This window comes from Somniosus microcephalus, chromosome 3 (genome assembly GCF_052327205.1).
Source record: "Somniosus microcephalus isolate GS21.2 chromosome 3, FLI_Smic_1.0, whole genome shotgun sequence".
Classification (NCBI taxonomy): Eukaryota; Metazoa; Chordata; class Chondrichthyes; order Squaliformes; family Somniosidae; genus Somniosus; species Somniosus microcephalus.
The window spans coordinates 115,674,334-115,701,304 of NC_140989.1; the positions used below are offsets into that span (position 1 = coordinate 115,674,334).

Sequence of the window (26,971 nt, forward strand, 5' to 3'; positions counted from 1 at the left end):
TATCTGCACTGTGGGGTTTCTGTGATCTGTGATGATCTTATTGCATGGCGAAGTAGGCCCCAAAGGCTGACTCCTACTTCTTATGTTCTTTTTGTAAGCCCTGCTGGAAAGTGTGCATGTACATGTTACCCGTCAATAGTCTGCCAACAGTTGCTGTCTATGCCCATCATATTAAAATGGCTTTTTGAGCATGCAGATATGCCACCTTCTGCAAACCGTACTTGAATAAGAGTTGCTGCCTTCAGAAGAGGGGAGATTTTTTTTTTTTTTTTTTAAATAAAAGAGATAGGTCATTTGAAGAACTCTATTCTTCCCGATACTTGCACAGTATTTTCAAAAAGTCAGTATATTTTAAATCAGCACAATAATGTTCCAGAATGTATAAAAAGATGCATTCATTTATTTCTGTTTGAGGAAGAGACCGTGAGGTAACATGTACACTCTTCACTTTAATCAGCGCCATATTACTTTGATTTGAACAGGTTTTCCCAACTGAACTGCTCAGCAACCTCAGATATGTCTGTGCTTTTTGGAATTTCAGGGAATGTTGATTGCATCTTTTCTCTGAATTCTGTCAGCTGCAGAAGAGGGGGTGGAAAAGATCAATTATTCACAGTGAAATTCACAATGATACAATTTTTGAGCACATGCTTATTAAATGTCATTTTGTTAATATTGGTGGAGAAATAATCTAAGTTTAAAAGAAATTATAATTTCCATCCCTTTGAAGTTAAATGTAATTATGTTTCAGAAAGACTATCAATTTGCTTCCATTTTTTCTCCATTTCTTGGATAACTTAATACTTAAGAGGGGATCATACACAAAATCAGTTTCCTAACTTTGTATGTGGTTATTATACCAACATCATGAGACTTTAATTCCTGCAGTTACACAGACTTTAAAAATAGGCCTTCAGAAGTTTGTCTGTTCCTACCTGACTCCAATACAACTAAGGAAGATTTTGATGGTAGATTATAGCTCTATTTAAAGCTGATTCAATAGAATGGAATCAGATCTGCTCAGCTGAGAAAAATGGTAACTTTGTTAGCAAGTGTGCAGCAATAACACTATCTATTTTAAAAATATTGCTAAAGTAGTTCTGCTTCTCCTTTAATTCAGTAACAAGTCACAGCCCTTTACAGTTATCTGTACGTATTTTGCTAAAATTCTATGGTTAAGGGCATTACAGTTACCCTGACAAAGGGTTTCGACCTGAAATGTTGACTATTTCTCTCTCCACGGATGTTGCCTGGCCTGCTGAGTTTTTCCAGCATTTTCTGTTGTTATTTTGGATTTCCAGCATCCGCAGTATTTTGCTATCATTACAGTTAAACCTGGTCCCATTGCCATTCTCACATGACATCCATAAGCGTGCACTTTCAAGAAGGAGTCACTGGATGGCAGAGATGTAGGTAATCCTGGGTGATTTTTTTTCTTTCCTTACTGTAATGGTCCTGAGGCCAACTGTAGTGGTCTATCTGAAATAAGTTAACTTAGCAAAGACCTTTTAAACAACATTTGGCAAGATTAAATTTGGAATCTTGTACTTTGCACAAACCCTACCTAGTCCTTCATAGATGCGACAGCAGTGGGTAGGGAGCAGCTGTCCTAGGAATGGGACAGGCTTCTTTTCTGAAAATACTCCTAACCCAATAAACATTTTGTAATTGGTCTGTTCAAAACTGTGCCACACAGTTTAGAAAGAGTTCGATCTGTAATAAAGAGCATTTACATAATATTTATGTAGGTTTTTTTTAATGGAATAAAATCCAGGGTGAATCTACATTGTCAATAAATTATATTTTAAAAATTGTTAAATTAAGCTTTTGTTCCAATAGTTGTTTAGGACCTAAGTGGTCAGTATTGATTTAGCAACTCCTCCAATTCTACTTACTGTAGAATCCAGTACATGTAATATCTTAATAACCTGTACCCGTCCACCCCACCCCCCTCAAGGTTCAGGGAGGGGGGGCGGGGGTGGCAGAGGGTTTGGATGCAACTTCTGATGGATATTTTACTGGCCAAATCCAACTTTTCGGTGCCTGTACCTAATTCGCTGGAGTTTGTGGTTGTGTAAGCCAGATGACCGACTCTGTAGAAAAATAATTCTTGGAGGAGCCATGGCCTGCTATTGCCCTCTTGTTGCTGCCATACTACAAACAAGTGCTTTTACAGCAGCTGGATATCAGTTAAAAAAAAATCACAGGTGTCAGACTAATCCAATATGGTTGAATACACCAAACAAACACCGTACTTTCCAAAGAACTTCTAGGTGTGTTTTTGTATTTTGTTAAAATTGGAAAGTGCATCTGAATACACGGTTAAATATATCTCCAATAATTTTTTTTCACTTTTGAAACGCAAGTGATGTGGAGTTTCTCAAAGAATTCAATCTGCAATTGTTTCCTCAGAGAAGGTAAAATGCATACCCCCCTTCACTTAGTCACTTATCTATTTAGTTTGGAATAATTTGGTGAAATTGGAAAGAGATAAAATAAGATTGATTTACTTATTTTCTTCCTTAATTACCAGCTACTAACAACCATGTGCTCACTGAAAACTGAGCAGGAATTGGTTCATTTGAAAACCCTAATATTTCAAATTAAACTTTTAGTATTTTAATATAAAATCTTAACAGTAAAGAACCAAAGAGCACTGAATAGGCTATGTAAGATACCCTACTCTTATATACATAGGATTATGTTTAATCTCATATGATTAAGGTTTTTGCTTCCTTTTCACTTATAAACAGCTTGTAGACTTGTACTGTAGCTAGAAATAATAAAAAGGTCATGTTGCTCATTCCCAGAATGCTTCGGAGTATGGATGACATTTAGCAAGAAAAAGCTTCATCAGCAAGGAGAGGTCTATTGTTTGCAAGGAATGATTAATAAGGGGTCAATGGTCTTCTGGATAAGAGGGTAGCCCATATCACAAAAAAACAAGACAATGATCAACTGATTAGTTAGGAAAACAAGTCTTATCACAACATAATGAATCATCAAGGTTACAAGGGATGAGTGTACTGACTAGAGCCCTATAAAGATCTTAAACTTTCCTTCACACGTCGTAGAGACACACAAGAAGCGATGATGGTTACATCTCTACCCAGAGCGAAAGTGGATAGTATTGAGAATTTCTCTATGACTATTGCTCAAGACAGTGAGCGTCTCAAGCTCATCTCTTCCAGCAGACCCAACTTTGTCTCTCAGATTTCCTTCTCCACCCAATTATTCCTTGCCCCATGTGCGCCAACTTTGTAAATGGTTTCCGCTGCTCCGCCATCTTTCTCCTTCCCATCAAAATTGATTCACACCAACCCCCTCCTCAAAAAGCCTACCCTTGACCCTTCCATCCCATCACATACCTCCCTTTCCTCTCCAAGATCTTTGAATGTGCTATCCTCTTCCAACTCTGTGCTCACCTCTTCCACAACGTCATGTCTGAATCCCTTCAGACTAGCTTCCACCCCACGCACAGCTCAAAGATTGCTCTGGTTAAAGTCACCAATTATATCCTTTCTGACTGTAGCTCATTATCCCTTGTCCTCTCTGCTGTGTTGGATAAACCAGAATTTCCTCCAAGTGAATATCAGGAAGACTGAAGTAATTGTATTCAAGTCCCACCAAAAACTCTGCACCCTTAATTTCCCTGATCATTCAGGTTGCAGCAAACAGTTTGCGACTTTGGTGCAAAAACTGCTTGCTTCCACTTCTACGACGACACTTGCCTACATCCCTACCTCACTTTTTTCTTTCACTTCTACCAGGGCCGAAACCCAAATCCATACTTCTGTCACCTCCAGACTTGATTTCTTTGATTTCCTCCCCCTCAGCCTCCCAAGCTCCACCTTCAATAAAGTTTAACTTAATCCAAAAATCATGTTGTCTGCATCCTGCCTCGCACAAAATCCCACTTGTTCATCCCTTCAGTCCTCACCGACCTCATTGGTTCCCTATCCCCCAATATGTAGATTTCCAAATTCTCATCCGTATCTACAAATCCTTCCATGGTCTTACCACACCATAGCCCTCTGCGACTTCCTCATGCGGAGACTTCATTCCTCACTCCATTTCACTCTCTCTGGAACTCTGCCTTGCCTTTAAACACTTAATTTACCAAATGACCATGCCTTTTGTCACCTCTCCGAGCTCTCCCACTTATGTTCATTTCCATTTTTTTATTCCTCTAAGTGGCTTTCAGATGTTACATAGAATTGTACGGCCAGAAACAGGCCATTTGGTCCAACAGGTTTATGCCAGTGTTTATGCTCCACACAAGCATTATCCCATCTTACTTCACCTCACACTACCAATATATCCTTCTATGTTGTTATAATACATATAAAATAAAAGTTTGTTGTAACGGGGAGAAGAATTCAGACTTACAGTTGCAATTCAATTCAGACAGTTCGCCAAATGCTCAATTACAAAAACATGCCAGAATCTAATGCAATGTAGAATGAGGAAGTTAGTTAGCTTTTTTCTCTGGGTTACTACAATGACAATTGAGAGTTTGGAATCACAGTTGCATCTACATCAAGATTTCAGTATTCTTAATTTTAAAAAAAAACTTATAATCTGATAGAAAGATGATCAGTTTGGTGAAAAGTCCAACAAAGAATTTTTAAGTATACCAATGTGACAAATCTGTATTCAGGAATAAAAGGTCCCAACATGCCAATTTTCAAAAGCAATCTAGAGTTAACACGAGAAAGGCAGCTCAGAAATATAGCTATATTACTAAAGGGATGAGCTAGATGAAAGACTTTACAGCAGAACCATTATTAAAAAGGATTAGAGGCCCCGATTTAAAGTCCCTCACTATGTGGGGGGGGGGGGGCAATTAAAATGAGGGCAGTCATGTACTGATTCTGCTGCCTTCCAGCCGTGTCCTGATGTTATACTGCTTTTTTGAGCGTGAGAGCGGGACATTGGCAGGTAGGAAGTGGGGTCCTTCTTTAAATATGCAGATTGGGTCCCGATGATGTCATTGGGACCCGACTGCAATATTGAGCAGGGGAGCAGTGATGGCTTTTCAGTCAGGCCAGACCTGCTGGGAGCTGGATAGCAGACCAAAAGAGGCCCAGCAAGGTAGTTTCAAAATTTAATTTTCGGTTTCCTTGTAGGCCAGGAGGAGCAGGAGTGCCCCTCCTGGCCTCAAGGAAGCCTTGGACCTGCCTTACCCCGGCTCCTCCCCCTCATCCTAATTGCCTCCAGAGCCCGCCTTGCCCAACCCACCCATCTCAAATTATTGCCAGAGCCCATTCCCATGGGTCCCCAGCTGTGGCCCCCTGCTGCCAAACTCCTGCTCTTGCCCGCCGGCCAGGCAATGGATCTGGGCGGGAGGCCGGGTAAATTTATGGAAATTAATATTGGCCAGGCCTCCACATTCTTGGACTCTACCTACCCTCCCATTTAAAATCAGGGCAAAGGAGTCTGAAGAGAGGAAGTCAATTATCCAGGGGATCAAGTAAAAATCTTATAAACGGACAAATCACACTTATGGACCGAAGCATAACTATAAATCTTCACCTTTGATAATTCAGGAGATTAAAAGAAAAAAAATACTTACATTGTGTAATCCTAAAGCCTTCCAGACTGCAAGGCTAAGCAAACCAACCCCGCACCAGGCGTACAGAGAACCCCAACCTAGGGCCCTCAAGGCCAGTGATGCCCCACTCTCAGGAACAGCAGCTGTTGCAATCACCCCCTAGAAGAGAAGGGAAAAATATAAAAGACTTGCCTTTTATATAGCGCCTTTCACGACCTCAAGGCATCCCAAAGCGCTTTACAGCCAATTAAGTACATGTGTCATAGGGGGGAATAACCACCCTCCCGCGCCCCCCCCATGACAGGCGCAAGAGGATGGGGGGGGGGGGGGGGGGGGGTGGTGGCGGGAAAATGGTTAAATAGTCAAATGCGGGAAACCCAGCACCAATGTCAACTGCAAGCTATTTTAGTCTAGCAATGTTCAGCTAGTGTGCAACCACAAGCCCAGGCTCATGCAGGTCTGCGTTAGAGTCCCTGGGAGCTGCCATGATGCTTTCATACAGCGGCAGTCCAATATCCTCGGCCTGTTCATACCTGATCTATGCCGGTGTTTATGCTCCACACGAACTCCCTCACACCCCTCTTCATCAAACCCTATCAGCACATCATAGAATTACATATCCTTCTATTCCTTTCGCCCTCATGTGCTTATCTAGCTTTCCCTTAAATGATTCTATGCTATTCACCTGAACTACTCCTTGTGGTAGCATGTTCCACATTCTTACCACTCTTTGGGTAAAGAAGTTTCTCCTGAATTCCCTATTGGATTTATTAGTGACTATCATATTTATGAACTCTAATTTTGGATTCCCCACAAGTGGAAACATCTTCTCTACATCTACCCGATCAAACCCTTTCATAATCTTAAGGACCTCTATTAGGTCACCCCCTCAGCCTTCTCGTTTCCAGAGAAAAAAAGCCCCAGCCTGTTCAACCTTTCCTGGCACATATAGCCTCTCAGTCATCCTTGGGAATCTACCTTCTCCCCTGCCTTTATATCCTTTTTGTAATAATATGGAAACCAGGACTGTTCACAGTACTCCAAGTGCAGTTTAACCAAGGTTTGATACAAGTTTAACATAACTTCACTGCTTTTCAATTCTATCCCTTTAGAAATGAACCCTTGCTTGGTTTGCTTTTCTTTTTATAAAATGGATTTATTAACCTTTGATGCTACTTTTAGTGATTTGTGTATCTGTACCACTAGATCCCTTTGCTCCTCTACCCCATTTAGACTCTTAACTAAACAGTAGATAGAATCTGGCCTCCTTATTCTTCCTACCAAAATGCTCCACTTCACACTTATCTATACTGTAATTCATTTGTCAATTACACACCCAATTTGCAAGTTTACTAATGTCTTCCTGTATTTTGTCTCATTCTTCCTCAGTATTAACTATATCCCCCCCAATTTGGTTTCGTCCACAAATTTTGAAATTGTACTTCCAATTCCCGAGTCCAAATTGTTTATGTAAATTGTGAAGATTTCAGCACCGATTTCTGTGGACCACCACTTCCCACCTTTCATCAGTCTGAGTAGCTGTGTTATGTTTTGTAGACAGCTTTTTAATCAATCTGCTACTTGTCACGACTCCACATGCTCTGACCTTAGTTGTAAATCTATTATGCGGTACCTTATCGAAGGCATTTTGAAAATCTAAACATCTACTTCATTACCCTTGTCTAATCTTTGTTACTTCTTCAAAGCATTCAATAAGGTTGGTCAAGCATGACCTTCACTTTTGAAATCTATGCTATTTTATTTTTGATTTCTAGATGTTTGCCTATTACATCTTTGAGTAAAGATTCCATTATCTTTCTTATCACTGACATTAAGCTAACTGGTGTGTTCTTTTCTGATGTGACATCATTGTTATAATGTAGCAGCCAATTTGTGCAGAGCAAGTTCCCACAAAACAGGAATGATAATGACCAGATAATCTGTTTTAGTGATATTGGTTGCGGGATAAATATTGGCCAGGACACCAGGAAAATCTCCCCTGCTCTTCTTCAAAATAGTGCTATGAGATCTTATGTCCACCCATGAGGGGCCTCTGTTTAACATCTCATCCGAAAGATGGCACTTCTGACAGTGCAGCACACCCTAAGTGTCTGCCCATATTTTGTACTCAAGTCTCTGAAGTGGAACATGAAACCACGCACGCACGCACACACACACAAAATTTGACACTGAGCCACATAAGGATATATTAGTACAGGTAACCAAAAGATTAGTTGAAGAGGTAGGTTTTAAGGAGCATTTTAAAAGGAGAGAGGGGTAGAGAAACAGCAAGGTTTAGGGAAGGAATACCAGAGCTTTTGGACTAGCCAGCTAAAGGCACAGATGCCAATAGTGGAGCAATGAAAATCCAGGATGCTCAGGAGGCCAGAATGGGCACTTATGTGGCGTGAATGTTACCTGCCACTTATCAGCCCAAGCCTGAATGTCGTCCAGGTCTTGTTGCATGCGGACATGGACAGCTTCATTATCTGAGGAGTTGCGAATGGCACTCAACACTGCAGGCATAAGCGAACATCCCCATTTCTGACCTTATGTTGGAGGGAAGGTCATTGATGAAGCAGCTGAAGATGGTTGGGCCTAGGACACTGCCCTAGACCGAGTCCTGAAGGAAATAGCTGCCAGTCTGGGCCTGCGATAGGTGGTGGGGAGAGAAAAACCTACTTGACCTTGTCCTCCCCAATCTACCTGTTGCAAATGCATTTGTCCATGACAGCATTGGTAGCAGTGACCACCACACAGTCATTGTGGAGACGAAGTCCCATCTTCACACTGAGGACACCCTCCATTGTGTTGTGTGGCACTTTCACCGTGTTAAATGGGATAGATTCAGAACAGATCTAGCAGCTCAAAACTGGGCATCCATGAGGCACTGTGGGCCATCAGCAGTAGCAGAATTGTATTCCACCACAATCTGTAACCTCACGGCCCAGTATATCCCTTACTCTACCATTATCATCAAGCCAGGGGACCAACCCTGGTTCATTAAGGAGTGTAGAAGAGCATGCCAGGAGCAGCACCAGGCCACCTAAAAATGCGGTGCCAACCTGGGGAAGCTGCAACACAGGACGACATGCATGCTAAAAAGCAGAAGCAGCATGCAATAGACAGAGCTAAGCAATTTCACAATCAACGGATCAAATCAAAGCTTTGCAGTCCTGCCACATCCAGTCGTGAATGGTGGTGGACCATTAAACAACTAACAGGAGGTGGAGGCTCTGTCAATATCTCCATTCTCAATGATGGTGGAGCACAGCATGTGAGTGCAAAAGACAAAGCTGAAGCATTTGCAACCATTTTCAGCCAGAAGTGGAGTGGATGATCCATATCAACCACCTCCTGAGGTCCCCACCACCACAGAAGCCAGTCTTTAGTCAATTCGATTCACTCCACATGATATCAAGAAACAGCTGAGCGCACTGGATACAGCAAAGGCTGTGGGCCCCAACAACATCCTGGCTGTCGTGAAGACTTGTGCTCCAGAACTAGCCGCGCCTCTAGCCAAACCGTTCCAGTACAGCAACAACACTGGCATCTATTCGACAATGTGGAAAACTGCACAGGTATGTCCTGCACACAAAAAGCAGGACAAATCTAATCCGGCCAATTACCGCCCCATCAGTCTGCTCTCAATCATCATCAAAGTGATGGAAGGTGTCATCGACAGTACCATCAAGCAGCACTTACTCACCGCTAACCTGCTCACTGATGCCCAGTTTGGGTTCTGCCAGGACCACTTGGCTCCCAACCTCATTACAGCCTTGGTCCAAACATGGACAAAAGAGCTGAATTCCAGAGGTGAGGCGAGAGTGACTGCCTTGACATCAAGGCAGCATTTGACCGAGTGTGGCATCAAGGAGCCCTAGTAAAACTGAATTCAATGGGAATCAGGGAGAGGGAAACTCTCCACTGCCACTTATCAGCCCAAAACTGGAGTCTATTTGTAATTACCAATTTACTGAATTTCACAGCTAGTAAAAAATTAATAGGTGCATCAAATCAAGTAGCTGAATTACCTAATGCAGCAGGTATTAACCTATCTGATGCCACTGAAGACATTACACACTAATTAAAATGGTAAATTTGAGTTGGCAGCACAGGAGGGGTTACTTTGTATTCTGCAGCTCTTTTCAAAATCATCCCATTAGAAATCACTGTGCCAATGACAGTAAATATACAGCCAATAGCACTTTACAAAACACACACACTATCCCCCCTCCTTCAAATCTGCCGTAATTACCACTCTCTTCAAAATACCAACCCTTGACCCCTCTGTCCTTGCAAACTATCGCTCCATCTCCAACCTCCATTTCCTCTCAAGTCCTTGAACGTGTTGTCACCTCCTGAATCCGTGCCCATCTTTCCCGGAACTCCATGTTTGAATCCCTCCAATCAGGTTTCCGCTCCACCACAGTACCGAAACAGCTCAAAGTCACAAATGACATCCTTTGTGACTAGAACAAAAAGGTAAAATATCCTTCCTCGTCCTTTTCGACCTGTTTGCAGCCTTTGACACGGTTAACGACTTCATCCTCCTCTCCGTCATCCAGCTGGGTGGGACTGCACTCGCCCGTTTCCATTCTTTTCTATCTAATCGTAGCCAGAGAATCACCTGCAGTGGTTTCTCTTCCCGCTCCTGCATCGTTACTTCTGGTGTCCCCTCTGGATCGATCCTTGACCCTCTCCCATCACTCATCTACATGCTGCCCCTTGGCAACATCATCCAAAAACACAGCATCAGTTTCCACATGTACACTGATGACACCCAGCTCCACCTCACCACCAGTTCTCTCGAACCCTCAACTGTCTCTAAATTGTCAAACTGCTTGTCTGATATCCAATACTGGATGAACAGAAATTTTCTCCAATTAAATATCGATCCCCGCCACAAACGGCCGTTCCCTAGCCACTGACTCCATCCATCTCTCTAGCATCTGTCTGAGGCTGAACTAGACTGTTCGCAACCTTGGGATCATATCTGATACTGAAATAAGTTTCCGACCACATATACGCGCCATAACCAAGAACGTCTAGTTCCACCTCCGTAACATCGTCTGTCTCCGCCGCTGCCTCAGCTCATCTGCTGCTGAAACCCTCATCCATACCTTGATTACCTCTAGACTTGACTATTCCAATGCACTCCCGGCTGGCCTCCCAAGTTCTACCCGACGTAAACTTGCAGTCATCCAAAACTCGGCTGCCCATGTCCTAACTCTCACCAAGTCCCGTTCATCCATCACTCCTGTGCTCGTTGACCTACATTGGCGTCTGGTTAAGCAATGCCTCGATTTAAAAATTCTCATCCTGGTTTTCAAATCCCTCCATGGCCTCACCCCTCCCCATCTCTAATCTCCTCCAGCCCCACAACCCTCCGAGATATTTGCGCTCCTCTAATTCTGGCCTCTTGAGCATCCCTGATTTTAATTGCACAACCATTGGTGGTCGTGCCTTCAGCTGTCTAGGCCCCAAGCTCTGGAATTCACTCCCTAAACCTCTCCACCTCTCTTTCCTCCATTAAGACGCTCCTTAAAACCTACCTCTTTGACCAAGCTTATGGTTATCTGCCCAAATTTCTCCTTGTGGCTCGATGTCAAATTTTGTTTTAGAACGCTCCAGTGAAGCACCTTGGGACGTTTTACTATGTTAAAGGGGCTATATAAATACTTGTTGTTGAGAAACAATGGCTTTGGGCAGTTTCCGAACAATTATTAAAGATTGGCATATACAGAATTATCCAACTGTAAAATAAAAGTAGTTAAATTTCTATTATTTAATATTTAACACTGTCATATACAAGCATTTTGTGTTATATTCAATTAAATGTTCCTATTGAATTCAGACTCATGGAGGGGCTGAAACATCAGTGGTAGCTTAAATCCTACCATGTATTCTATTATGTACTTTAAGCTTACTCCAGCCAGCATTATTGTACAACATATGGGTGGAGATTGTCGGAAACATTCAGGCAGTTTTTTTTATGCCAGCGGTGGAGTACAAGAGTCATGCGACTATAGCTCAAATCATTGATTCATTGTTATTATAACATGAGAGAAAAAACATGATTGATTTCACTATATTATAGGGTAATATCATACTCCTGCATAATCCTTTGCCCCACAATCATGAGCAAAGCCAAATATAGCTATTGGAATTACGTAGAATTTACAGCACAGAAACAGACCATTCGGCCCAACTGGTCTATGCCTGTGTTTATGGTCCACATGAGCCTCCATCGAACCCAATCTGCATATTCTTCTATTCCTTTCTCCCTTATGTATTTAGCTTCCCCTTAAATGTATCTATGCTCTTCACCTCAATTACTCCATGTGGTTGCAAATTCCACATTCTAACCATTCTGTGGTTAAAGAAGTTTCTTCTAAATTCCTTATTGGATTTATTGGTGACTATCTTATATCCGTGACACCTAGTTTTGGATTCTCCTATAAGTGGAAACATCTTCTCTACGTCAACACTATCAAACCCCTTCATAATTTTAAAAGACCCATGTCAGGTCACCCCTCTTGTTGTGTATGTACCTTTAAGAGAATAACTGGTCTCAGACTGCAGTACCGGCAGTGACCACCCCTGTATAAAAGGCGCTAGTAAGCCTCTGTAGTTTCAGTTTCCCAATTGACTTCTTTCAGTAAAGACTTGTTTTGTTCAACTCCTGCTGTCCGTGTCTCAATCATACACGGACATAATACCGCTGTCTTTTCTAGAGAAAAGGGCACCAGCCTTTTGAGTCTTTCGATAGGTATAACCTCAGTTCTGGTACCATCCTTGTAAATCTTTTTTTCTACCTTTGCCAGTGCCCAGATATCTCTTTTGTAATATGGAGTCCAGAACTGTGCACAGTACTCCAAGTGTAGCCCAACCAAGTTTCTATACATGGTTAACATAACCCTTCTGCTTTTCAATTCTATTTCTCTAGAAATTAACCCCAAAGTTTTGTTTGCATTTTGAATGGTATTGATACTGTATATGTTTGTTGTAAAACAAGATGAAAAGATAAGCAAAAGTTGGGAGTAAAGTTCAGTAGATTGTAGGGAATGGGCAGCTTACTTGAAGTCAGATAAATTCCTGCCCTTAGAGCCTACTATTTGACAAGCTCATGACGAAGATTTGATTAGACCGGTTTTATAGTAAGTTTTGTTCTAGCGATCTCTTTAGCATGGATTTTACCTTTCCCAACGTTAATTTAATTCTGGCACCATCTCCTTCAGGGGTTTTACAGCGAGATTAGAGCGTAAAAAGTGGAAGTTCACGTCAATTCAAGTGATTTGTTAGATTTCCATTTGTGAGGACTTCAACAGCGCACCCTGTGGAGAAGCGGGGAATCAGTGACCGCAACTTCTGGATTTTCACATTTAGCTGCGCATGTGTGGACGCTGGAAGTTGCTGACAGTTTCACAGAGTAATGATGGCAAACGCTGACAGTTTCACCGTCATTACCACTGCAAATTCCGGGCCATGGATTTTCTGGACATGTGACTAATGCTTGGGAATATTAAGCTTTGAACAATTATCTGACACATCCTCCAGGACTCTGCTTGCCATATATTGGAACTAACGCTGACAGTAGCTGCTCAATGAATAATTTCCCGTGTCATTTTCACTAAAGGCAACATGCATTTTCAGTTGGTTCCCTGAGAATTTCTTACTAAGTGCACAGTGTATTTGACCAAGATAGGTACCATTATTCATATTTTAACACAAAAATAGGCAGTTTTTTTCTTATGCTACACTTTATCAAAAAAGAACATAAGAAATAGGAGCAGGAGTAGGCCATTCAGCCCTTTGAGCCTGCTCCACCATTCAATGAGATCATGGCTGATCTTCTACGTCAACTCCACTTTCCCATCTTATCCCCATATCCCTTGATTCCCAAAAATCTATCGATCTCTATCTTGAATATACTCAACAACTGAGCATCCACAGCCCTCTGGGGTAGAGAATTCCAAAGATTCACCACCCTCTGAGTGAAGAAATTTCTCCTCATCTCAGTCCTAAATGGCCGACCCCTTATTCTGAACTCCTAGTTCCGACTCCCCAGCCAGGGGAAAAATCCTCCCAGCATCTGTCCTGTTAAGCCCTGTGAGAATTTTATATGTTTCAAAGGGATCACCTCTCATTCTTCTAAACTTTAGGGAATATAGGCCTCGTCTACTCAATCTCCACATCCCAGGAATCAGTCTAGTGAAACTCCTTTCCCTCTAAGGCAAGTATATCCTTCCGTAGGCAAGGAGACCGAAACTGCACACAGTACTCCTGGTGTGGGCTTACCAAGGCCCTATATAATTGCAGTAAGGCTTCTTTACTCTTCTACTCCAATACTTTAATAAAGGCGAACATACCATTTGAAGACAGATACAAAGTATTTGTTTAATGTCTCTGCCATTTCCTTATTCTCCATTATAAATTACTCCTGTCTCTGCCTGTAAGGGACCCTCATTTACTTGCCAATCTCTTCCTTTTTACCTATCTATAGAAGCTTTTACAATCTGTTTTTATGTCTCTTGCTGGTTTACTCTCATTCTTTTCTCTATCAATTTCTTGGTCCTCCTTTGCTTAATTCTAAAATCCTCCCAATCCTCAGGCTTACATGCTTTTTGGCAACATTATAAGCCTCTTCCTTTAATCTAATACAGGAAACTTTCGTTTAAACGGCACTTAAATAGCCGTAATCCTCTATTAACCGGCAAAATTCTCGCTCCGAAAACAACACCTCAATAACCGGCAATGTTGCCGAGTCCGAGTCTCCAGCGGTGGCTGAGTTAGTTAGTGGGGGTAGTTCTCCAAACTGCCACTACTCGGTCTCTTGGCGCTATCGGAAGTCGGAACACCTCAAAAACTCTGCATCAGGAGTCTGACTCTCCCACGCTGCCGGTAGTCTCTTCTGATCCGCCATTTTTCAGGGGTACAGTACTGTGTGTCTCCCACGCTACTGGTACTCGTTGGATTGCATTATGGAAATCCCAAAAGTTGGTCCAACCAAAAGGAAGAGAGTGGTGTTAACTTTAAAACAGAAAATCAATATATGCCAACGACTAGAAAGGGGAGAGAAGCGCATCAACATTATGAATTCATTCAAAATCGGTGCGTCAACAATCTACGACATCAAATCGCAGAAGGATAAGCTGCTCAAGTTTTATTCAAGCTCGGAGACATCTAAGAGTGTAGAGAAACGGCGTACGCTTTGTAAGTCTAAGCTTGAAGAGCTGGATACTGTGCTTTATGAGTGGTTTTCTCTTAAGCGTTCAGAGGGTGTTCCGATTTCCGGACCCATGCTAATCGAAAAAGCAAAGGATTTCTACACAAAGATGGAGCTCACTGACAAGTGTGCTTTCTCTGATGGATGGCTAACGTGCTTCAAGGTACTTCACGGGATACGACGACTCGATATTTCTGGGGAGAAGAAATCAGCTGATCACGACGCCGCAGAAGAATACTGCGATTATTTCAATCGGATTGTGCAGCAACATGATTTGTCGCCAGCACAGCTATACAATGCCGATGAAACTGGTTTATTTGAGGTTTTTGCCAGAAATCAACACTTGCTGGGGCTAGTGAGGCTAATGCTTCAGGTTACAAGAAAAATAAGGATCGTGTAACCGTGCTAACATGTGCAAACGCTGCTGGATCACACCGGGTTAAACTTCTCGTCATTGGGAAGTATAAAAATCCCCGTGCATTTAAGAATGTGAGGCACTTACCTGTTGAGTACAAAGCTCAAAGAAATGGATGGATAAGGAAATCTTTTCAAATTGGTTCCATCATATTTTTGTTCCATCTGTGAGGGAACATTTCCGTAGAATAGGGAAACCTGAAGATAGCAAATGCATTTTATTGCTTGATAATTGTAGAGCCCATCCGTATGAATCCAAGTTGGTTTCTGGAAATATTTTCACCATTTATTTGCCACCAAATGTAACTTCTCATATAACCCATGGACCAGGGCGTTATCCAAAATCTCAAGTGTCATTACAAGAAAGACTTCCTACGTAAACTGATAAGCCAAGATGACAATACAGGTATTCACGCATTTCAGAAGGAATACAATCTTAAAGATGCCATCTTTAATGTTGCATGTTCCTGGAACTTGGTGAAAGGTCACACTTTGAGACAAGCCTGGTGCAAATTGTGGCCTTCTATAATGTTTGCTGAAGGTTCTTCTTCAGAGGAGGAATTTCATGGGTTCAATCTTCGTCCGAGGAGGACTACAGTAATGGAAATGGCTGGCATGGTGAAAAATGTAGGCCCAGCAAACCCTCTACATCACCTCAGTGAATGTGATATTGAGCAGTGGGTTGATGCAGATAGAGAAGTTGCTGTTGTGCATATGCTAAGTGATGATGAAATAATGGAGAATGTTCTGAATCCAAAGAAAGAAAAGGAAAGTGTGATGGAAACTGAAGAGGATGAGATTTCTGAAGAGAACAAGATTTCTTGGGCTAAAGCTGCAGAAGATTTTGTTTCATTACTTAAATTTGCTGAAAGCCATTCTTGCTATTCTGCCCAAGAAGTTATGCACCTCCATATTCTGCATTCCACCTTTCTACAAAGAAGGCAAGAGTCCACTAAGCAAGCAGACATCCGGGACATGTTTAAGAAAGCTTCCAAAAGAGTTGAAGCAGTGGAAGTGCCTGAAGAATCTGTTGAAGTGCATGATCCTGATGACCCAGCTGGCATGGATATTCCTGATGAACCAGTTGGCTTGGAGTAAGTGTACAGTCAACCACTGTACTTTATACTGTACTGTACAGTCGTTTATAAGTTTTGTTTTACTGTTAAGTAATTAAAGAATTATGGATTACCATCAACTGGCAGTACTGTACTTAATCAAGCATCTCTCACCATCCATTTAACACAACATTCTGTAGGTGAGTACCCAATTACTGTATACTGCACATTTCTTGATTTTTTAATTTTTCTTTGTTAAAAATAGCCTGGATAGATAACCCGCTCAGTCATCCGGAATTTTTGATAAACCGGCAACACGTTGGTGCCGGATACCAAAAAGTTTCCTGTACTATCTTTAACTTCTCTTGTTAGCCACGGTTGGATTATCCCATGGGATTTTTATTCATTAGGGGAATGTATATTCATTGCGAATTATGAATTAATACTTTAAATGTTTGCTATTGCATATCTACCGTCATATCTTTTAATCTAGTTTCCCAATCTACCCTAACCAACTCGCCCCTCATACCTACATTAGTTAGCTTTGTTCAGATTTAAGACCCTAGTTTCGGATATAACTAAATCACTCTCAAACTCAATATAAAATTCTATCATATTATGATTACTCTTCCCTAGAGGCTCCTTAACTACAAAGGTTATTCATTAACCTTTCTTCGTTGCACAATACTAGATCTAAAATAGCTCAAAATTTGGTCTGTCCAGTCTATATGAAGATTAAAGTCCCCCATGATTGCTGTATCACCCTTGTTACATGCACCTCTAATTTCCTGATTTATACTCTGCCTGACACTACAATTACATTAAGGGGGCCTATAAACTACTCCCACCAGTGTTTTCTACCCCTTGATGTTTCTTAGCTCCACCCAAACTGATTCAACATCTTTATTTTCTGAGCTAAGATCCTTTCTTTCTACTGTCTATTATCAGGGCTACCCAACTTCCTTTTCCATTTTGCCTCTCTAAAAGTCAAGTATCCTGGACTATTTAGTTCCCAGCCTTGGTAACTCTGCAACCATGCCTCCATAATGGGTATTGGAGCAACCCATTTATTTCTATCTATGCAAGGACAATATGATCAGTATGCAAGGAAAGTGGGTTGACAGAAATCTCTTAGCTGGATGTATTGTACACACTCCATTACTAATGAACTATACAAACTAGATTAATTTATTTGTGCATTACTGACCACATATTCTCCCTTCTCTTCTGAACTGAATAGTTAATGCCAAACCTAATAGTTAATGCCATAAACAAACAGCCAACCAGCATTCACTGTGTCCTCCTGTTAATTCCCAAGTGGAAACAACAACCTGAATATAGGGCCTTTAATGTATAAAAACACCCCATGGAGCTTCACAGACGCATAATCTTGCAAAAAATGGATACCAAACAAAAGAAGATATTAGGAGAGATGACCAAAAAGCTTGGCCAAAGAGATCTGTTTTAAGAAGGGCCTTAAAAGGAGGAGAGGTAGTGGAGGGGCAGAGGGGGTTAGGGTCTAGAAGGCTGAAGGCATCCAATGGTGGGGCAAATGGAGGGGAGATGCACAAGAGGCCAGAGCTGGAGGCATACAGAGTTCTGGGGATGGGGTGGGAGGGGGTTGTAGGGCTGGAGGAGGTTACAGACATAGGGAGAAGCAAGCAAGTGTGAGAATTTTAAATTGGAGGTCTTGCTGCCAATGCAGGTTAGCAAGAACAGGACTTGGTGGATCCAGCAGCAGAGTTTTGGATGAGCTGGAGTTTATGGAGGGTGGAGGATGGGAAGCTGGCCAGAACAGCATGGAAATAATTACAGGAAACTCTTTTTTATCCGGCACCGGCGTGGTGCTGATTGATCAAAAAGTCCGGATTACAGAGGGGTATACTTACCAAGGTACGAGGGCCCCCTACACGGCCACAGGTGCAGGAGCTCCGGTTACACGGCCACAGATCCAGGAGTCCCTGTTGCACGGCCACAGGTGCAGGAACCCCGGTTACACGGCCACTAATATATAGTAAAACTTACCTGAACCTACTGAATTTTGCCTGTCAAGAGAGATTTCTGGATATTTCGGTGCCGGTTAAAAGAGAGTTTCCTGTAAGTTTGGAAGTGACAAAGGCATGAATGAGGGTTTCAATAACGGAAGGGCTGAGATAGGGGCAGTAATGTTATGAAGATGGAAGCAGACAGTCTTTGTGATGGAGAGAATATATGGTCAAAAACTCAGCTTGGGTTTGAAAAGGATGTCGAAGTTGCAAATAGTGATTCAATCTGAGACAGTAGCTGGGGAGGGGGGAATCCATAGCAAGGATACAGAATTGGTGGTGGGGTCCAAAGATGGCGACTTCGCCTTCCAAATGTTTTACAAGAGGTTACCGTGGCTCATCCAAGACTGGATATTAGACAAGCAGTCTGACAACAAAGGCTGTGGAGGGATTAAGAGAGATAGAGCTGGAAGTTGTCAGCATACATGTGGATACTGACCCTATGTCTTCAGATGATGACACTAAGGTGTAGCATGTACATGAGGAAGAGAAGGGGGGCAAGAATAGAACCTTGAGGGGACTGCAGAGGTAATGGTGCAGGGAGAGAAGCCATTGCTGGAGATGCTCTGCCTATGAATGGAGAGGCAAGAATGGAACCAGGCGAGCACAGTTCCACTGAGCTGGACAATGTAGGATAGGTGTTGGAGGAGCATGGTGTGGTTAACTCGAAAGCTGCAGAGAAGTCAACGAGGGAAAATACACTATGGTCACAGTGGATATCATTTGTGGTGTGGAGATGCCGGAGTTGGACTGGGGTGGACAAATGTAAGAAGTCACACAACACCAGGTTATAGTCCAACAGCTTTATTTGAAATCACAAGCTTTCGGAGCGCTGCTCCTTCGTCACCTATGGTAAACCACTGTTACCGTTCACTATTGTTACACTGTTGTTATCACTGTTTACACTGTTGTTATCGCTACACAAGGTTACCTCTTGCCACGCACACTGCTATACCTGGGCTTACCTCAGCTGACTCCGCCCATGGCTCCGCCTGCTTGCCCAGGTATAAAGGTGACCGCTTGGCTAGTAGTCTCCCTTGTTGGAACCGATCACCCACGAGGGTGGGCTCTGTTATTTAGCCAATAAAAACCTATAGTTACAATCATAACTCGTCGCTTTTCATGGAATGAATTGATAGGTATATCAGTCGAGTTAAGATTAAATCCATTTATACCCAAAAATCCTTTTACTACAATGTAAACTATGAGGACTAAACTATGAGGGCTACAATAAATTATATAAAATTAAATTTCATACCAGACTAATATTCTTGACCACAATTTTAAATCAATAGTGGTTTAAAATCTAACTGTATCCTCTCTCGCCTTCTTATACAAAAAGAACACCACAGCACTATCTACCAGTTTATCTCTCAGTTGCCATCATGACAACTGATTCCCAAGTGTTCACTCCTGGGCATTCAAATTTCTTAGGTTCCTGTACTTCACCTGTAAAAATATTGCTGTGGAACTGGTTACAGCAAGAGCTCCCTCGGTGATCACTGTGGCAAAAAAAACTGACTCAGAATATATTCAATCTGTATAGGTGACCAGCTTGCCCCAGATATTGGGCCGTATTTTCCGATCGGAGGCTTCCCGCGTGCGGAGGCCTCGATCTGGAAAAAATGTATGCACTTATTACCCGAGGGCTCCAGAGATGCGTTTCGTTCCAATGCTGGGCCTCTCCAACTCCAAGTGCACAGGGCCTACGTATCCCAGGGGCGCATGCGGTTCGCAAGATTCCCTGGGATCACGTGGGCCATGGGGAGCCAATCAAAGAAGGGACTCTCCCTTCCTACACTTGACAGACCTGTCAAATATATGAATGGAGATCAATGAAAAAACATAGTAAAACTTTAAATACATTTTTTTAAAATCACCTTTTTAAAATTAGTTGAAATTACAATAAATTAAATATTTAAAACAAATTACATTTTTTGAAAAAATTTAGTTTTTTTTTTTAAACGGGGCTAAAAATAAACTTACCTTTTTTAAAAGTATTTTTTAAAATGATAAATGACTGATTAAAAAAAAAAACTTCTCAACTCTTATCCTGGGAAAACCAGGCGTAAGAATTCTAAGGGTTTTCTGTGGGCGGAGGGTCTCCAGAAAACGGAACCATCTGCCCATAGAGGCCCTTCTCCAGGGCAGGCGTCTGATCTGTTCTTGACAGATCGGAAATGCCGGTTTTCAGCGCATGCGCTGTGCATGCCTGAAACTGGCATTTCCGATGTCCCTACAGGTGGGTACACAGCGCGTACCCACCCACAGGGATCGGAATATCCAGGCCAATAGCTTGGCAGAAGCAATACAATCTGAGGAATTGTGCCAAGTATTTTTATTGGAGTCTTTATTTAAATGAGGGAGTTTTTCTTGCACTGTTTAGAATTATGGTGGGGCAAATCCCAAAGTTGCTAGCTCCCCATTCTTTTACTTGCTCTGTTATACTTTTCTTCCAAATTTTTCCTCTTACTCTTTCACATTTACTGTATATCATTTCCCCCCCCCCACATTTACTGTATATCATTTCCCCCCCCACATTTACTGTATCATTTCCCCCCACATTTACTGTATATTTCCCCCCCACTTACTGTATATCATTTCCCCCCCCACATACTGTATATCATTTCCCCCCCCCCACATTTACTGTATATCATTTCCCCCCCCCACATTTACTGTATATCATTTCCCCCCCCACATTTACTGTATCATTTCCCCCCCCACATTTACTGTATCATTTCCCCCCATTTACTGTATATCATTCCCCCCCACATTTACTGTATATCATTCCCCCCCACATTTACTGTATATCATTCCCCCCCACATTTACTGTATATCATTCCCCCCCACATTTACTGTATCATTTCCCCCCACATTTACTGTATCATTTCCCCCCACATTTACTGTATCATTTCCCCCACATTGACTGTATATTTCCCCCCCACATTTACTGTATATTTCCCCCCCACTTACTGTATATCATTTCCCCCCCCACATTTACTGTATATCATTTCCCCCCCACATTTACTGTATATCATTCCCCCCCACATTTACTGTATATCATTCCCCCCCACATTTACTGTATATCATTCCCCCCCACACATTTACTGTATATCATTCCCCCCCCACATTTACTGTATATCATTCCCCCCCCACACATTTACTGTATATCATTTCCCCCCCACATTTACTGTATATCATTTCCCCCCCACATTTACTGTATATCATTTCCCCCCCCAAATAAGAGCTTCTTTATTTTCATAATAATCACCGACAACCTTTTTGCAATCTATTCCTTTTCATGGCCTTTCCTCAGTTTTCCTCACATTCTTCTCTCATAAGCAGTTCTCTGCTGTTGTTGTACACTGATCATTGAAAAGGTTGGTAGAATGCCTAAATAAAGAAGCAAGCTTTAACAGATAAGGGGACGGTATGAAGCAAGGCTTTCAAGACTTTGGTGCTTTTGAACCCCCCCCCCACCCCCGAGCAATTTAGACAACAACGAACAATATACATTTATACGAGACCTGGAGAAACAAATAAGCAGAGAAATTTATTACTGTTCTATGCATTCTGCAGAACTAACTTACTTTGAACCCAACTATTTCTGTTTCTATATTAACTCAGCTAGCTTAACAAACTGTTGTTACTTTCAATGAACCATCAACTTTCTGTCTATCCTCCTCCTCTCCATGACCTTTTCCCTAAACCATACGTTGGATGGTATTACATTATACAATCTGGTTTATTTGAATCAGGTTTGCCAGGTGTTCCTCACCTACACAAAAATATATTTTTTTATAACTTAACCACATCATACAACTTTAATTTGCAACAATTGTAGAAGTTTCATGGTTTAAATCCTAGTGCTTAGAGATAAATGGCAACTACTTTCAATTCACACAATGTCTCTTAACCTCTCCTGCCTTCTATCCTATCACAGACCTTCCCTTTTGTTCTTTCATTCCCCCCCTTTCCCAGCCCCTACACTTGCTTAAAAATCTGTTCCATTTCCTGCTTTTTGATGGAAGGTCTCGACCAGAAACGTTAACTCTCTTTCTCTCTTCACAGATGCTGCCTGACCTGCTGAGTATCTCCAGCATTTTCTGTTTTTACTTTCAATTCAGTTTGATTTTGTCAGAGTTTACCTCCATCATCCAACATAGGAAACTGCACTACATTTATCAGCTTCCTCCCAATTCCAACACATGCCAAACTACATGATACAGTATTATCAAAAATGCTGAAAATGCACAGTAGGTCCATCAACATCTGTAAAGGAAAAGGAAAGGTTACTGTTTTGAGGGCAATCCTTTATCAGAACCGTAAACCAAAAAGATAAGCAAGGATTTTTGTAGAATTGGGGAAAAAGAGGGGGGCAGGAAGAAACGATACTCCAACTGAATGAGGCTAGTGGGTCTTTTAATGTAATTTCCTTACCTCACAATCTTTTTCTTCATCTCACAGTTTCCATTAACCAATTAACTTCCTTTCTGTGATTGTGGTATCTGTTAGTACAGACACTGCAGAAACACATTAAAAGTGCGGTAAGAGGAACGAGGAGACCGAGAAAAAATACATACTGCAGAGGAAAAATGCAATAGTAGGATATTCTTTTACTACTTCAACAATAAGAGAGCAGTCAGAGAAGAGGTGGGATACCACCACCCCATCATACTATATTGCTTGCTTATCTTTCAGTTTTAAAGTTCTGAAACATTTATACCCAAATTGCTTTTCTTTACAAATGCTGATGATCCTGCATATTTACACAATTTTATCTATTTTTCTTTCTATTCTTTCTCCCTATACAACAGATGCTGCAAAAGGGGTTTGAAAGCTACTTGTTGAGTAGGTTTTTTTTGTACATTTTAAAAAACAATTTGGATTCAAAGTACATTTTCCCCTCCTGAAGCCTAGTATATTTCCCCTTTAACTTGGGATTCTTGACCTGGCTTCAAAGTTATTCCAAATAAGGTCATCCAATCTCTACTGTTCACATGAGCAGTACCTGAAGCTGATCAGTGTTAAAAAATATAATGATGTTGAACATGCAGGTTAATACATACTTGACCTAAATGGCTTCCAAACTAATCAAAAAAGTGTAATTAAGAGGAAAAACAAATTTCCCTAATTTGTCTGCATATTTCTTCCTCCATCTCCCTTCCATTATTAGGTGGATAATAGGATCCCACATAAAAGGATTCCTATTAATGTGTTTGATCCTTTATTATCTTTTATCTCTATCCACATGGATTCTATTTGTCTCGCTGATGGCAGTAGAAAAAAGTGACACAGCTATTGTTATCCCTAATAAGTACAGCTACTCCACCTCCCCTTTTCCCTCTATCTTTTCTAAAAATGTTATACCCTGCAATGTTTAATTCCCAGTCCTGATTTTTCTGTAGCCATGTTTCAGCAATCCCTACTATGTCTGGTTCCTCGCAACGCATGATTGCCTCCAGCGCCCCTGTTTTATTAGACACTGTGTGCATTGCTGTACAGACAGTTTGACTCATTTTTAATAACAGTTTCTCTCACTTTATTTTTAACCATCTTTTTAAACTCCTGTTCTATACTTCCATCAATGTCCTCCCTTACTTTATTCTTTCCTATGCTCTCCTTTGCTGTTTTTGCTTATATTTAGGCTGGTTTCATTTCTTGTAGATCCCTCCCCCCATCTTACTAGTTTAAAGCCTTTGCCACCTCCCTATTTACTGGAGCCTTTATGTGACTCCAGTCCCACACCAACATGGTTAACTCTTAACTGCCCTCTGAAGTGGCCTAGCAAGCCAATCAGTTGCATCAAACCACTAGAAAAGGGACAAAATAATAAAATCTGACGGATCATTTGCCTACGACCTAGGTATCGAACCAGGACACAATTAGGCACATCCAGTCTAGTCCTGCAAAATCCTCCTCACTAACATCTGGGGACCGGTGCCAAAGTTGGGAGAGCTGTCCCACAGACTAGTAAAGCAACATCCTGACACAGTTATGCTCACAGAATCATACCTTCAGCCAACGTCCCAGACTCCTCCTTCATCATCATCCCTAGGTATGCCCTGTCTTATCAGCATGACAGACCCACCAGAGGTCAAGGCACAAAAGTATACAGTCAGGAGAGGGGGAAATGGATCAGAGAGTCTTCAATGTTGACTCCAGACCTCATGGCTTCAGGTCAACCATGGGTAAGGAAACCTCCTGCTGATTACCTCCTGCTGATTACCACCTACCACCTTCTCTCAGTACTCATATGTTGAACATCACTTGGTGAAGCACAGTGTGTAGCAAGGGCACAGAATAAACTCTATACATCACTAAGAGTGGCTCGGTAGTACCACCACTGACTGAGCTCTAAAGGACATAGCTGCCACACTGGGCTTAGCAGGTGGCAAAAGAACCAACACGAGAGAATAACCTACTAGACCTCATCATCACCAATCTACCTGTCGCAGATGCATCTGTCCATGACAGTATTGGTAGGAGTGACCACCTCAGGACCAAGTGCCATCATCAAATTGAGAACACCCTCCATTGTGTTGTGAGAGACAACCACTGTGTTCAGTGGGATAAATTGAAAACAGATCTAGCAGCTCAGAGCTGGGCATCCTTGAGGCACTGTGGGCCATCAGCAGCAACATAATTGTATTCCACCACAATCAGTAACCTCATGGCCCAGCATATTCCTCACTCCATCACTAACAAGCCAGGGGACCAACCCTGGATCAGTGAGGAGTGTAGAAGAACATAGAAGGTAGGAGCAGGAATAGGCCATTCGGCCCTTCGAGCCTGCTCCGCCATTCAATGTGATCATGGCTGATCATCCAAACTCAGTACCCTGTCCCCGCCTTTTCCCCATATCCCTTGATCCCTTCAGCCTCAAGAAACATATCCAACTCTTTCTTGAATATATTTAATGAACTGGACTCCATCGGCCTCTGTGGCAGAGAATTCCACAGGTTCACCACTCTCTGGGTGAAGAAATTCCTCCTCATTTCAGTCCTAAATGGCCTACCCCTTATCCTTAGACTATGACCCCTGGTTCTGGACTCCCCGGCCATCAGAAACATCCTTCCTGCATCTAGTCTGTCCAGACCTGCCAGAATTTTATAGGTCTCGATGAGATCCCCTCTCAATCTTCTAAACTCCAGCGAGTATAAGCCCAATCGACACAATCTCTCCTCATATGTCATTCCTGCCATCCCAGGTATCAGCCTGGTGAATCTTCGCTGCACTCCCTCCATGGCAAGAACGTCCTTCCTCAGGTATGGTGACCAAAACTGCACACAATACTCAAGGTGCGGTCTCACCAAGGCCCTGTACAACTGTAGCAAGACATCCTTGTTCCTGTACTCGATGGCATGAGCAGCACCAACTGCACTTGAAAGTGAGGTGCCAACCTGGTGAAACCACAGCACAGGACTGCATGCATGCTAAACAATGGAAGCAGCATGCTATTGACAGAACGAAGGGATCTCACAACCAAAGGATTAGGTTAAAGCTCTGCAGTCCTGCCACATTCAGTCGTGAATGGTGGTGAACTATTAAGCAACCAACGAGAGGGGGATGCTCCATGACCATCCCCATCCTCAATGATAGCAGAGCCCAGCACACACGAGTGTAAGAAACAAGACTGAAGTGTTTGCAAGTGTTCAATTTTCTGCTAGAAGTGTTGAGTAGATGATCCTTCTCGGCTTCCTCCTGAAGTCCCCACCATCACAGAAGCCAGTCTTCAGCCAATTTGATTCACTCCATGTGACATCAAGAAACAGCTAAGTGCACTGGACACAGCAAAGGCTACGGGCCCCATCAACATCTTGGCTGTCGTGCTGAAGACCTGTGTTGCAGAACTAGCTGTGCCCTTAGCTAAGCTGCTCCAGTGCAGCTACAACACTGGCATCTACCAGACAATGTAGAAAGTTGCCCTGTTTATGTCCTGTCCACAAAAAGTAGGCAAAAAATAATAAAATAAAATCAAACCCAGCCAACTCCTAAGCATCAGCGAACCTGCTCACCAATACTCAGATTGGGTTCTGCCAGAACCACTCGGCTCCGGACCTCATTATATCCTTGGTCCAAACATGGACACAAGAGCTGAATTCCAGCGGTGATGGGAGAGTGTTAGCCATTGACATTGAGGCAGCATTCGACCGAGTGTGGCACAAAGGAGCTCTAGTAAAACTGAAGTCAATGGGGATCAGGGGGGAAACTCTCCACTGGCTATAAGAACATAAGAAATAGGAGCAGGAGTACACCATTTGGCCCTTCGAGTCTGCTCTGCCATTCAATAAGATCATGGCTGATCTTCTACCTCAACTCCACTTTCCTGCACTATCCCCATATCCCTCGATTCCCTGAATATCCAAAAATCTAATCGATCTCTGCCTTGAATATACTCAACAACTGAGCCTCCACAGCCCTCTGGGCTAGAGAATTCCAAAGATTCACCACCCTCAGTGAAGACATTTTTCCTCATCTCAGTCCTAAATGGCCGACCCCTGGTTCTAGACTCCCCAGCCAGGGGAAATGTCCTCCCTGCATCTACCCTGTCCAGCCCTGTAAGAATTTTGTATGTTTCAATGAGATCACCTCTCATTCTTCTAAACTCAAGAATATAGGCCTAGTCTACTCAAGCTCTCATAGGACAATCCCCCCCATCCCAGGAATCAGT

At 42.3% G+C, this 26,971-nt stretch overlaps 1 protein-coding gene across 2 annotated transcripts in view; it reads right to left on the reverse strand.

The window, feature by feature from the left end:
* Nucleotides 1-380: 380 nt before the first annotated feature.
* Nucleotides 381-26,971, reverse strand: part of tmem242 (transmembrane protein 242) — a 38,991-nt gene continuing 12,400 nt past the window's right edge. The window contains exons 3-5 of one of the 2 annotated variants that reach the window (XM_085981524.1): nt 5,576-5,713; nt 4,390-4,447; nt 479-578 (exon numbers count right to left, since the gene is read on the reverse strand). In XM_085981524.1, the coding sequence (XP_085837650.1) occupies nt 4,424-4,447; nt 5,576-5,713 (162 nt within the window). In that variant the 3' untranslated portion in view covers nt 479-578; nt 4,390-4,423. Of the gene's footprint in view, nt 579-4,389; nt 4,448-5,575; nt 5,714-26,971 lie in introns of both variants that reach the window. The other variant, XM_085981523.1, reaches the window with a different exon arrangement.